The sequence below is a fragment of the Carlito syrichta genome, unplaced genomic scaffold (genome assembly GCF_000164805.1).
Source record: "Carlito syrichta isolate Samal-C Ts95f unplaced genomic scaffold, Tarsius_syrichta-2.0.1 Scaffold169247, whole genome shotgun sequence".
Taxonomy (NCBI): domain Eukaryota; kingdom Metazoa; phylum Chordata; class Mammalia; order Primates; family Tarsiidae; genus Carlito; species Carlito syrichta.
Window position 1 is genome coordinate 1,381,141 of NW_007113343.1, and position 15,133 is coordinate 1,396,273.

The window sequence follows — 15,133 nt, forward strand, 5'->3', positions numbered from 1 at the left end:
CACTCACCTCAGCCTCCCAAAGGCGCGGGATTACAGGCTGAGCCACCGAGCCCAGCGACAGTTTTGTCATAAGTTAGGCAGGTCTGTTTTGGGACCTTCTGTTCCACCAGTTGGTTTGTCTGTCCTTGTACCTAAATCACACTGTTTCCACCATGTGGTTTTATAATAAATCTTCAAGCCAAGCATGGTGGCTCACGCCTGTAATCCCAACACTTTGGGAGGCTGAAACAAAGGATTGCCTGAGCTCAGGGGTTTAAGACCAGCCTGAGCAACATGGCGAGACCTCGCCTCTACAGTAAATCAAAAAATCAACCAGGTGTGGTGGCACATGCCTGTCGTCCCAGCTACTCAGGAGGCAGAGGCAGAAGGATCATCTGAGCCCAGAAGATCAAGGCTATGGTGGCCATGAGTGTGTCACTGCACTCTACTCTGGGTGACAAAGTGAAACCCCGACTCAAAAAAAGAAGTAATAATAATAATAATCATAATCATAATAATAAATCTTCATAGTCTGCAGTAAATGCCCCACTTTGTTCTTCAAGATTATCTTGGCTATTCTTGGCCTCTTGCATTTCTATGTGATTTATAGAATCATTTCATCAATTTCCACAAAAATATTTGCTGGGCATTTGAATGGGATTGCATTGACTCTAAATCAATTTGGAAAGAATTAACACCTTTACAATATAGTAGAATCTCCTTTATTTGCAGGAATACATTCCAAGGTCCCCAGCTGATGCCTGAAACTGGGTAATACTGAACACTATAGGTTTTTTTCTATACATACATACTTGTGGTAAAACTTAATTTATAAATCGGGCACAGTAAGAAATTAACAACAATAACAAATAATATAATAGATAAATTATAGCAATATACGGGAATAAAAGTCATGTGAATGTGGTCTTTCTCAAAATATTTTATTGTACCATACTCAACTATTTTCAGATCACAGTAGACTGTGGGTAACTGAAACCGAGGAAAGTTAAATCATGAATTAAAAAAAAAAAAGATTAAAAATAAATAAGAAGCCACGAATAAGGGGGGACTACTATATTGAGTCTTCAAATCTGTGGACAAGATACATTCCCTGAATTTATTGAAGTCTCAAATATTTCATGCTTTTGACACTATTATAAATAAAATTGCTTTCTTGATTTGGATCTTAAATTGTTTATTGTTAATATGTAGAAACAAACTGACTTTCTATATTGACCTTACTAAACTCAGTCATTATTGTAGTAAACTTTTGTAGAATTTTTACAATGATAATCCTGTTATCTGCCAATAAAGGCAGCCTGACAGCTCCCTCCCCATTCACATATCTTTTATTTCATTTTCTTGCCTTATTACATTGCCAAGGACCTCCTATTCGAAGCTGACCATAAGTGATGACAGTGTACACCATTGTCTTTTCCCCAATACCAGAGAAATTGTATTTCACCACTGAGTATAATGTTTGCTGTAGATTTTATTTATTTATTTTTTTTTGAGTTGGAGTCTCACTCTGTCGCCCAGACTGGAGTGCAGTGGCCGCTCCCGGCCACTGCAGCCTCGACCCGCTGGGCTCCGGCGATCCTTCCTTCTCAGTCTTCCAAGTAGCTGAAACTACAGGCGTGTGCTACCATGCCTGGCTAATTTTTGATTTATTGTAGAGATGAGGTCTCACCAAGTTGCCCAGGCGGGTTTTGAACCCGCGGGCGCAGGCAATTCACTCACTTCAGCCTCCCAAAGTGCTGGGATTACAGGCTGAGCCACTGAGCCTGGCTTGTAGATTTTTTATCAGTACTCTTTATAAGATTAACAGTCTCCTGCTCCCAGCTTGCTGTGTTTTAATCAGGAACAGTAACAAATTTATCCAAATGCTTTTTCTGAATCTATTGTATGATCATATGCTTTTGTTATTTTAGGCAGTATGTACTAAATTACATTGTTTTGTTTATACAGAATTTTTTGTACACATGTTTGGGGTACATATGATGTTGTGATACATGTATATAATGTATAATGATTGAATCAGAGTAATTGGGATATCTATCACCCCCAACATTTTTTTTTTGAGTTGGAGTCTCACTCTGTCACCCAGACTGGAGTGTAATGACCACTCCCGGTCACTGCAACCTTGACCTGCTGGGCTCCGGCAATCCTTCCGCCTCAGCCTTCCAAGTAGCTGGAACTACTCTCTATGTCCTTTTTTTTTTTTTTTTGAAGCTCTCCCATAAGAGTGATTACATGTGATATCTGTTTTGGGGCGCCTGGTTTATTTCACTTAACATAATGACCTCCAGTTTCATCCATGTTGCTGCAAATGACAAGATTTCATTTTTTAAGGCTGAATAGTATTTCACGATGTCTATATATGTACCACATTTTCTTTATTCATTCATCTATTGATGGACACTTAGGTTGAAGCCATATCTTGGCTATTGGGAATATGGCTACAATAAACGAGGGAGAGCAGGTGTCTCTTCACTGCACTGATTTCCATTCTTTTGGGTATATACCCAGCAGTGGGCCTGCTGAATCACATGGTAGTTCTGCTTTAGTTTTCTGAGAAACTCCCATACTGATTTCCATGGTGGCTGTACCTCTTTACCCTCCCACCAACAGACCAATTGTGTATGATTATTGTCCTTTCTCTACATCCTCACCAGCATTTTTTATTTTTTGCCTTTTTGGTAATTAGCCATTCTAACTTGGGGGGCTGGGGGAGGGAAGGATGGGGGGGTGAGATAATATTGTGGTTTTTTTGTTTGTTTATTTGTTTGTTTTTGAGTTGGAGTCTCACTGTCGCCCAAACTGGAGTGCAGTGGCCGCTCCCGGCCACCGCAGCCTCGACCTGCTGGGCTCTGGAGATCCTTCCGCCTCAGCCTTTCAAGTAGCTGGAACTACAGACGCGCTACCATGCCCGGCTAATTTTTTTTTATGTATTGTAGAGATGTGGTCTCACCAAGTTGCCCAGGCAGGTCTCGAACCTGCGGGCTCAGGCAATCCACTCGCCTCAGCCTCACAAAGGGTGGGATTACAGGTTGAGCCACCAAGCCCGGCTATATTGTGGTTTTTATTTATTTATTTATTTATTTATTTATTTATTTATTTATTTATTTTTGAGTTAGAGTCTCACTCTTGTTGCCCAGGCTGGAGTGCAGTGGCACGCTCATGGTTTTTATTTTAATTTCTCTGATGATTCATGATGTTGAGCATTTATTTTATACCTGTTGGGCACTTGTATGTCTTCTTTTGAGGAATGTCTATTCTGATCTTTTGCCCATTTTAAAATTGAATTGGTTTTTTGTTTGTTTTCGCAATTTAGTTGTTTGAGTTCCTTATATATTCTGGTTATTAATCCTTGTTGGGGGGGATTATCTGCAAATATTTCCTACCGTTCTTTAGGTTGTCTCTTCACTTTAATTGCTTCCTTTGCTGTGAAGAAGCTTTTCGGTTTGATGTCATCCCATTTGTCTATTTTTCTTTTGTTGGCTATACTTTTGAGGTCTTTCCCAGAAAATCTTTGCCAAGACCAATGTCCTATAGCATTTCCCCAATGTTTTCTTCTAGTAGTTTCATAGTTCCAGGTTCTAAATTTAAGTCTTTAATTCATCTTGAATTGATTGTTTTATATGGTAAAATGCAGGATCTAGTTTCATTCTTCTGCATATAAATATTCAGCTTTCTCAACACCACTCATTAAAGAGACGATCTGTTCCCTAATGTATGTTCTTGGCATCTTTATCTAAATAAGTTGACTGTAAATACATGGATTTATTTATGGGTTTTCTATTCTATTCTGTTGTGTCTGTTTTTATGCTGATACCATGCTGTCTTGGTTACTATAGCTTTAAATAATTTAAAATCAAGTAATATGTTGTTTCAGCTTTGGTTTTGTGTGTGTGTGAGTTTCCTGTTTTTTATTTGTTTGTTTGTTTGTTTTACTTAGGATTACTTTAGATAATCCATATCTTTTGTGATTCCATAGAAATTTTTGGATTTTTTTTTTTTCTATTTCTGTGAAGAATGCCATTGGTATTTTGGTAGAGATTTCATTTAATCTTTAGGTCACTTTGGGTAATATAGACATTCTAACAATATAAATTCTACCAGTCCATGAGCATAGAATATCTCCAATTTTTTGTGTCCTCTTAAATTTCTTTCATCAGTGTTTTCTAAGTAAAGGATCTTTCACATATTTGACTAAATTTATTCCTAGGTATTTTTTTTTTGTAGCTATTGTAAATGGGATTGCATTCTTGATTTCTTTTTCAGATTGATTGCTGTTAAGTGTATAGAGATGATTTTTGTATATTAATTTTATATCCTGCAACTTTACTAAGTTTGTTTGTCAGTCCTTAGAATTTTTGGTGGAATCTTTAGATTTTTTCTAAATATAAGATCATGTCATCTGCCAATAAGGATAATTTGATTCCCTCCTTTCCAGTTTGGATGCTTGTTGTTCTTTCTCTTACCTAGGTGCTCTGGCTAGGACTATATAGATTTTAAAATGTTAAACCATTGATGTGTTCCCAGAGTAAGCCCAACTTGGTTATAATGTACTTTCTTTTTATGTATCACTGTATTGAATTTACTAATTACTTTTAAGAGTTTTACACCTGTGTCTATAAGTGATGTTGACCTAAAATTTTCCTTTCTTTCAATATCCTTATCAGGTTTTGGTATCAAGCATATTAGTCTCACAACACAAGTTGGGAATGTTCCATCTCTTTCTATTCTCTGAAAAAATGTTTTAAAAAATATTGGTATTATTTCTTTCTTTAATATTTGTATGCAAAGTCATATAACCTAGAATTTTTTGTGAAATGTTTTAAAATTATGACTTCTATCCCTTTAATAGATAAAGAACTATTCAGTTCTCTTCTATTTTCTGTTTCTTTTTGTGTCCGTTTTATAAATTGCATTCTCTAATAAATTTGTTTATCTGAAATTTCAAATTTGTTGTTATAAGATAGTTTATATAATAGCTTCCTTTAGTAATACTCTGTAGGATTTTTCACTCCTAATATTGGTAATTTGAGTTTCGTTCCATTTTTTCTTAATCATTCTTAATCACTTTTGTCTTTTTAAAGGGTCAAATTACTACTTTGCTGATTTTCTCTTTTATTTCTGTTTTATCTTTATTCTTTTGTAATCTACTCTTATATTGATTTTTTTTTTCCTTCCATTTACTTTCTTCAGGTTCAGTTTGTGGAGGTTTTTTTCCCCTTAGCTTCTTGACATGTATATTAAAACATTAATTCTCAACTTTTTCTTTTGCATAATGTGTGCTTTGTTTAAAACTCTAAATTTCTCTCTAATTACTGCTTTATCTGCCCTTTAGTCATTTTGTCATGCCAAACTTTTTTCACCAGTTGGCTTAAATTTATTTGTATTCATTTTTTGATCTATAGGTTATTTAGAAAAGTATTGCTTAATCTTGTAAGGACAAAGGGAAAACTTTCCCCTCACCCTATGAAGGTTTGCTGAAAATCACTGTCAAAAGGCAGAATAATAGGAGAAAAGGTATACAAATTTATTTGATCATAGTTTATGAGACATGGGAGTCTTTAGAATGAAGACCCTAAGACAGAAGGGAAACTGTTCATTTTTATGCTTAGGTTCAACAAAGTATTGACAATCGTGTAGAAATATGATTAGACATAAAGGGTAAAATCCAGTGCTAATAGACGGAATGGGAAAACCCAGCAGAGCTTCTTCATCCAGATTCTTCTTGGTCTCTCTGTGTAGCATATGCCTTCTTTCTGGGGTGTGGGGCAGAATCCTCTCTGGAATGGAGTCTTATGACATGCAATCAAACAATGTATGGCAGATAATTTACGTACAGCCCATTTTTACCCAGAGATGCAAGGGAAAATTTAGGATAATATTTTTAGGTTTTATGGCTGTCTTTGAGGAAACAGGATTCTGGTTTTTATGACCTGTCTTGGGGAAGAGGGATTCTAATTTCTGTGGCTGGCCTTGGGAGAGAATGAGAGGTCAGAGACAAGAGTGCGGGAGAAAGAGAGAGCTGCTTCTCAGGTTTTCATTTTTGTGGTGTTGATTTCTGAGACCCAACAGTTTCTACATCATTTTATTGATTTCTAGCTTAATTCCACTTGTTGTCAGATGACATACTTTGACTTAAGTCCCGTGAGATTTGTTGATACTTGCTTTATGGCTTTACCTATCACCACCAGTTTAGTAAATATTCCATATGTACTTGAAAAAAATGTATATTCTCTAGTTACTGGATATGGTTTTCTATATTTGTTTACCAATTAGGTAAAATTTATTAACGATATTTGTTCATTTCTTTTATAGCCTTACTGATTATTTTTGTTTGATTGTTCCATCACCTCCTGAGAGAGTTATGTTTAAAATATCTAACAATAGTTGAGAGGTGTTACTGTTTCTCTTTTTAGTTAAATAAATTCTTGTTATATATATTTTAAGATTATGCTATCAGGTGTGTACACATTTATGATTGTTATAGTATACTTTTGAGTTGACACTTTATCATTAAGTGTCCCATACTTTCATTATATTTCTTGCCTCAATGTCTTCATCTGATATTTTGGATAGCTTATGCTAGCTTTCCTTTGGTTTGATTTTCATATAATATCTCCTTTTCCTTCTTTTTACTTTAACCTTACTATGTTTTTGTATTTAACGTGTCTTTCCTATAAGTAGCATATAGTTTGGGCTTTTAAAAAAATTCTATTTGATGGTCTTTATCTTCTATTTTGAATATTTAGTCTACTTACAGTTAATATAATTATTGATAGATTTGGATTTAAATCTATCAGTCTACTATTTGTTTTTCATTTGTCTAATTCTGATTTTTGTTCCCTTTTTCTTGTTTATTTTGTACTAATCAGTAGTTTTAAAATTCAATTTCCCTCCCTTTTGCTTATTAGCTATGTTATGCATAGTATATAGTACATGTAGTTATGTATAGCTTATTCATATTATTTTGGTGGTTACTCAAGAGACTATAATGTTAATTGATGACTAAAATTATTCTATATTAAATTAGTTATCTTATCTCCTTCTGAATTGCCTAGTATTTTAGAAAACTTTAAACTCCATTTACCTTCTTTCGACTTTACTCCTATTGCTGTCATGTATTTTAATTCTATATGTATTTTAAACCTATAGGTATTATAATTAAGGCTTCAAATAGTTTCCATTTGGATTTGTGCACATGTTTTATATTTTAGGCATTCTGCATCTTTTTCTGTGTCATCGTGCTTCCATCTTGGATGAATTTTCTTTTGCCTAAAGAATTCCCTGTGGCTTTCCTTTTAGTGTGGGTTTGCTGAGAGTCATTCGCTTAGGTTTTTTTTTGTTGTTTGAAAACATTTCACTTTTGTCTTTTTTTTAATGCTATTTCCTCAGGATATAGATTGCAAGTTGGCAGTAGGTACTGTCTTTCATCACTTAATGATATGATTCCATTGTTTCTGGTTTCCACTGTTTCTATTGAAAATCAGTTGACAGTCTTATTGTTACATCTTTGAAAATAAGTTATATTTTCTTGCTTCTTACAGCATAAACTTAAGTCATTGATTCTTAACCTTTCAACACTTCAAGCCATTTATTTCCCTCAAGCACTGTTTCATCTGCATCTTATAAATTCTAATATGCTGTGTTTTCATTCGGTTCAAATTGTTTTTAATTTCCTTTGTGATTTCTCTTTTGACCTATGAGTTATTTAGAAGTGTGTTGTTTAATTTCCGAATATTTGGGAATATTCCCAGGTATCATTCAGCTATTGATTTCTAATTTAATTTTCTTGTGGTCAGAGAACATGCTCTTTATGATTTCAATCTCCCTGAAACTCTATTGAAATTGTTTTATAATCCAGCATATAGTCTAATTTAGGAAATGTTTCGTTTGTGCTCGAAAATAATCTGCTGCTGTTTGGTGAAATGTTCTATAATGTGGAAGTAGGTCAAGTTGTTTAATAGTGTTTACAAGTCACATACTCTTAATTTTGTTAACTTATTCTATCACTGACCAAGAGAGAAGAGTTAATACCCCCAACTGTAATTTTTTAATTGTCTATCTGTCCTTTCAGTTCTGTCAATTTTTATTTCATATATTTTGAAGCTCTATAATCAAGTGCATACATATTTTAAATGGTTTTACCTTCTTGATAGATTTACCCTTTTTATTATCAAATGTCACTCTTGAGTAATATTTCTTGCCAAAAAATTACTCTGATATAGCCACAAGAGTTTTCTTTTTTTAAGTTGTAGTCTTTTTTTTTAGTTGGAGTCACCCAGTCTGGAGTGCAGTGGCACACTCCTGGCCACCCCAGCATCAACCTGCTGGGCTCCAGCAATCCGTCTGCCTCAGCTTCCCAAGTAGCCAGAACTACAGGCACATGCTACCCATACCTAGCTAATTTTTTATTTATTGTAGAGACGAGGTCTCACCAAGGTGCCCATGCTGGTCTCGAACCCGTGGGTTCAGGCAATCCACTCACCTCGGCCTCCCAAAGTGGTGAGATTATAAGCTGAGTCACAGGCCTGGCGAGCTTTCTTATGATTAGATTTTTCACACTATAGGTTACCTACATTTTTACTCTTAACTTTTCTTTTTATTTATATTTAATGTAGCTGTATTTTTTTATTGTAAAGATGTGTGCTACAATTCAGTGGCACTGGTAAGGTTTGGGGCTCTCTTTGGTTCCCACTTTGCCTGGTTTGAGATCAGGTACCTTTATTAAGGTCATGTCCCCCCCACCCCATCCCCCTCGCAGTATCCCGCTACTTCCAATCCCTTTCTTATAGTATTATGGTAAATGTTCAGGGTCTGCTTATGAGTGAGAACATGTGGTACTCTGTTCTTTGTGATAGATCACTGATTATGATAGACTCTAAATCCATCCAAGTTGCTGTGAAGTCCATATGTTTGTCCTCCTTTATAGCTACAAAATATTCCATCATGCATATGTACCACATTTTTTTATCCAGTCCAGTTTTGATGAGCAGCACAGTTGGTTCTATGCTTTTGATGCGTGTGCAGGTATCTTTTTTGTAGAATGCTTTGCATTCCTCCAGGGTGCATTTCTCCAGTAGGGGGACTGCTGGGTCATATAGCAGGTCAATTTCTTGTTCTTTCAGAAATCACCACACTGTTTTCCAAAGAGGTTGCACTAGTTTGCATTCCTACCAGCAGTGTAGAAGCATTCGTTTTTCGCCCCATCCTCACCTGCATCTGTTGTTGTTTGTCTTATTAAAGATGGCCGTTCTTACTAGGGTTAGGTGGTATCTCAGTGTGGTTTTGATTTGCATTTCTCTGATAATTAGTGAGGATAAGCACTTTTTCTTGTGTCTATTGTGTCTATTGGCACAAGATATACGGCTGCCCATATATCCTCTTCTGAGATGTGTCTATTCATGTCTTTTGCCGACTTTTTAATGTGGATGTGTTACAGATAATAATCAGATGTATTATACAGATATGTATAATAGGTTTTTACTTTTAAAAAATTCAATCTGGGCCAGGCGCGGTGGCTCATGCCTATAATCCCAGCACTTTGGGAGACTGAGGTGAGAGGATTGCCTGAGCGCACCGGTTTGAGACCAGGCTGGACAACTTGGTGAGACCTCATCTCTGCAGTAAATCAAAAAAATTAGCTGGGTGTGGTGGCATGTGACTGCAGTTCCAGATACTTGGAAGACTGAGGTGGAAGTATTGCCTAAGCCCAGCAAGTCAAGGCTGCGGTGACCGTGAGCGTGCTACTGTACTCCAACCTGAGCAACAAAGTGGACTTCAACTAAAAAAAAAAAAAAAATTCAATCTGATAATATCTGTCTCTTAATTGTAGTGCTTAGACCATACATATTTTGTTAAAATATTGATATTAATTCTTTCAATTCATGAACATAGGGTATCTTTCCATTGATTTATGTAATCTCTCATTTCTTTAATCAATGTTTTACTTTTCGGTGTACAGGTCTTTCACCTTCTTGGCTAAGTTTACTTCTGAGTATTTTATTATTTTTGTTTGTAGTTATTGTAAATGGGATGTTTTTAAAATTTTTTGCAGGTAATTTATTGTCAGTATATAGAAATACTCCTAATTTTTATATGTTAATGTTGTATCTTACAACTTTACTGAATTTTTAATTAATTCTAACAGTTTTTTGGTGGAGTCCTTCTTAAATTCTTGAACACATTTATAATATCTATTTCAAAATCTTTGCTAATTCCATTATAGCTGTCATTTCTGGGTCTGCTTTGATCAACTGATTTTTCTCTTGACTATCTGACTTATCCTGCTTTTTTATATATCTAGTAATTGTTTACTAACTGCTAGACTTTGAATATTACATTGTAGAGTGTCTAGATTTTTTGTTGTTGTTGTTTAAAGAATGTTAACTAGGTAGTAAACAATGATTGGCAGGCATAAAGTAACTTGCTGATCATTTTGTTTGAGGCTTGTTTTTAAGCTTGGTTCAGGTGAATCCATAATAACCTCTACCTTAAGGCTAATTTATTCCCTGTGACTCTTCTGTGGTCTCTACTAATGTCTCAAATGTTTGTTCTATTCCAGTTTGATAGAACTTGAACATCTCCCAGTCCTGTATAAGCTTTAGAGATTGTTTAACCTACAACTTCCCAGCAGTTATTTGCCCAGCCTCATGGAGTTTTTCTCTATGCATCTGTAGTTCACTATTAAGCAATGGACTCAAGGGGATTTCTATGCTTATTTCTTTATATAATTCTCTCTTCTCTAGCCCTCTGCCCCACACATTCCAGCTTTCTCAGCCTGACAAACTCTGATCTGTCTTTTCAGCTCAATAAACTGTTTAGTTTCTTCTTACTGGCTCTGTGGTCTGGAAAGGCCCTGTAGGCAGAAAGTTACTATAATTGCAGAACTTTCTTCATTTGCTTCTGTTCTTGCCGTTATCTTAGTTCTATACTGCCTGTTGTCCAATGTCTGGAGATAGATGCTTCATATATTCTGTCCTGATTTCTAGTGTTTTGGGGTGGGAGATGAATTTCAGAATCAGTCATTGTGACATAGCCAGTATGGAACAATGCTGCAAAATTTTTAAGACTTTGCAAATGAAAAGTGAACTCCTAGAATGGCTGGTTCTATGATGGAGAGAGTAACAAGAAAGACACTCAGAGGCAACTATATCACTTTCTTGCCAGAAATTTAAGAAATGCATTCTAGCCGGGCTCGGTGGCTCAGCCTGTAATCTTGTGCCTTTGGGAGGCTGAGGTGAGTGGATTGCCTGAGCCTGCGGGTTCGAGACCCGCCTGGGCAACTTGGCAAGACCTCATCTCTACAATAAAAATCAAAAAATTAGCCGGGCAAGGTAGCGCACCCCTGTAGTTCCAGCTACTCGGAAGGCTGAGGCAGAAGGATCGCTGGAGCCCAGCAGGTCAAGGCTGCAGTGGCCAGGAGCGGCCACTGCACTCCAGTCTGGGTGACAGAGTGAGACTCCAACTCAAAAAAAAAGAAAAAAAAGAAAAAGGCAGGCTCGGTGGCTCAGCCTGTAATCCCGCGCCTTGGGAGGCTGAGGTGAGTGGATTGCCTGAGCCTGCGGGATCAAGACCTGCGTGGGCAATGTGGCGAGACCTCATCTCTACAATAAATCAAAAAATTAGCTGGGCATGGTAGCACGCGCCTGTAATTCCGGCTGCTTGGAAGGCTGAGGTGGAAGGATCGCCGGAGCGCAGCAGGTCGAGGCTGCGGTGGCCAGAAGCGGGCACTGCACTCCAGTCTGGGCGACAGAGTGAGGCTCCAACTCAAAAAAAAAAAAAAAAGATAGAAAGAAATGCATTCTATTTGGAAGCATTTTCTTCTCAATTTCAAAAGGAAATCTAATAGAAATATCTATTTTTGAAAGTTAGCAAAAATTTCAAATGTAGGTTTATGCTTCTTCTAGAAATGAAGGTTAATAAGGCAGTTTTACTAATATTACAGTATTGCCAGTTTGGATCAATGATAATGAACGGTCCCTGCTGCTACTGATGACATTTATGTAGGCACCACTGATGTTCCAGGCACGGTGTTAGGCACTTCACATTGATTATCCATATTCTTCGATAACAATCGCACAAAGTTAGAAATCACATGATCCTGACAAACTCAGGGAAGTGAAATTAGATCCTCAAGGTCACACACTAAAAGTGAATACTCAGTGAATAAATTACTCTGTGGTAGTTTAGTGGCTAGAACTGGGGAACAATCTCAGCTCACCATTAGCGATGCCCCCTCCCATCAAGATGCTGCTCTCGGCACTTTGGTAGACCGAGGCGAGTGGATTGCCTGAGCCCGTGGGTTCAAGACCAGCCTGGGCAACATGACTAGACCTCGTCTCTACAATAAATCAAAAATTAGCCAGGTGCGGTAGGGCAAGCCTGTAGTTCCAGCTACTTGGAAGGCTGAGGTGGAAGGATTGCCAGAGCCCAGCAGGTCTACGCTGGGGTGGCCGTGAGCGTGTCACTGAACTCCAGCCTAGGCGACGGAGTGAGACTCCACTCAAAAAAAAAAAAAAACGATCCTGCTCTCTGATTCTGCCTTCACCTGAGCGTTCCCATCTGGCAAATTAAAGTGGTAGACAGTGAACTTCCTCCCCAGAGAGGCTGTGTTATTATATAGATGTTTTGCATTATTTTGCTTCAAATAACAGCATATGTAAATTGTGTTCCTGGAGGCTAAAATTACCCTTATTTTGTAGAACTTGGTCTCTCTCACTAGGGTGAATAGTTGCAAATTATGGGGAGGAGAAAACAGGCTGGAGAGAATGTTAACTGGTTTGGAATTGCTTCGCCTGCTTTCCCCCCACCCAACACATTTCTGTTCAGATGTAGGCCACCATGGTAGAGTAAAGATTAATACATTTTCTATCATGGAGTCCTCTAGCTGGTCTTGATAATCAGCATTCAGAGTGGGTTAATCCAGATATTAATCATTAACTCTGCAGCAGGTTGATGTGTAGGGACAGATGTTCTTGCTGAGAAGAAGAAAAGCTTCCTGTGGCACCTGGAAGACCTTCTCACACATGGTTCCCGCCAGATCACAGAGAGGTTCCAGTTAACATGGGCACTTTGCTGCCTTCAACCATCATCCCCTTGTTCAGAGATTGGCATATTTCCTTGACTTGGGCTCTCCAGCGGGTCCTTCGTTGTTGAGCCATCCCTATCATAAACTGCCTTTCCTGGCATTCGAATCATCACTTCGATGATGTGATAATATCTGCAAGTTGGGAAAATAAAAATGGCATTTGTTTAGCCATAATTAATGAAATATTTATGTTGCATGAGACTATGTGATAAAACCTTAGGCTTAGAGTCCTTTTGCTTCTGATTACATTTGGGATTTTTTTTTTCTATGACCAGACATTCTGACGCCAGCTCTTTTACACTGAGCAGATGTCATGTAGTAAAAATGGGTGCCAGATGCTGTGAGCCGCAGAAGGGCGATTTGTTTAAGAGCTGGCTCCAACTTTTTTGCATTCAATTACTCTGCAGAACAAACCTTACACAAGCATTTAGGTAACCCAACTAACTTCAGACATGCATTTTAATAATAGATTTCATCTCTGAGTGCATTCTGAACAACACACCATATAAATGGTGTTTAAGGAATTAATTGATTTCTGCATAATACCTTGGGCTTTTTTTTTTTCTAATGTGAAAAGAGAACTGTAAAGCTTTTGGCAGGGACCCAGAAATGTAATTAACGTGGAGGGCCAAATTTTCAGTTGCCCTTAGGTGATGCCTCTTCAAGTTCGTGGCAGGTGCAGTGTTGGGGGGTGGAGGAAGGGAACAAGGGCAAGCGGGGAGGAGGAAGAGACAACGTTGGTTCATGAGGCAGGAAACGAAGCTAGCAGTTCAGTGAGTTTTTTTCCCGTTTCAGGCTCCAAGCACTTCCCTGTCCGAGCACAGGTAACAGAGGCTGCCTCGTCTGCCTCTTCCACCACCTCCTCTTCCGCAGATGAAGAATTTGATCCCCAGCGTTCCTTGCAGTCAAAGGTAACAACACTCGGCCAACCAAAGAGGGCCTTGGCTGGCGGGGGGGCCATTTACCATCCAGATTTCAGACCCAATGTGGGCTCCAGCTGCAGCAGTTTTGTTAGGAGGATCACATTTCATTGCATCTGAGAGGGTGCTCTTTTTACCTGGAACACCCCAAAAATTACCTCTTTAAAAAATAAAAACCTCCAGGCCATGTTTCCTGACTTTGGCCCCCTTCCCTACCTTGGGGAGATGAATCTTCTCTCTCTCTCTCTCCCTCTCTCCCTCTTACTTTTAAATAAACTATATTTTCTAACTAAAAAACAATACAAATAATACAAATAAAAACTTGGAGAAGCTTACCTTTTTCAGAGACCCAAGTTGGAGAGGAAAAAAAAGAGACATATTTACTTGAAACCATTTGACGGCAGCTCTTAAAGGGGGCTTAATATGTGGTCCAACAAGCAAACCATCGAAAAAATTATAACAAGCAGATGCGTATTTCCCTGGGGGAAGCACAGCTTCATTTAAGAAGCACTAGAGGCAGATTGCATGGAAAATGTTATGTTTATTCTAATCAGAAATATGAAATGAACCATGCAGTTGCATCTAGACATGGATACTCTGAGAATCCCTACTGTGGAAGGGACAGGACTTGTGCCAGCTGGGGAGTCCTCTTTGCTTTGTGAACCTTACTGTTTCTAGAGAACTCTTTCAACAACTCTCATACCCATAGATAAACAACACAAACACTGTTATATGTCTGTGTGTCTGAATGTCACATACACAGAGACAAACATCCCACAAGCAAAGACCACTGTCATTTTCTTTATCCACTGGAACTGGAGTTTTATGGGGAGAGCAGGGGGTAGGGGAACTGAATGGCTGGACCCAAAATGCTTCCCGGGTGGACAGGAAAGCAGTTCACTGCTCTGGCAGTTTATTTTTTAAAGCCATGAGGATCTGGGGAGGGAAGGGGAAAACCAAATTTGTTTACTTACACTCATACACTCAACTTTTCCATATCTGGCATTAGGAGCTTTGGCGTCATCTCAAGTCACTCGGGTTCCAGCTCCCCACAGCCCAGCTTAGAGCAAGGAAGGAGGGGTCTGGGCGTGTGTGTGTGTGTGTGTGTGTGTGTGTGTGTGTGTGTGTG

At 38.1% G+C, this 15,133-nt stretch overlaps 1 protein-coding gene across 1 annotated transcript in view; it reads left to right on the plus strand.

Moving 5' to 3' along the window:
* Positions 1 to 15,133, plus strand: part of MICALCL (MICAL C-terminal like) — a 62,970-nt gene that overhangs the window by 12,833 nt on the left and 35,004 nt on the right. The window contains exon 4 of the mRNA XM_008051269.2: positions 13,880 to 13,995. Within this exon, the coding sequence (XP_008049460.1) occupies positions 13,880 to 13,995 (116 nt within the window). The remainder of the gene's footprint in view (positions 1 to 13,879; positions 13,996 to 15,133) is intronic.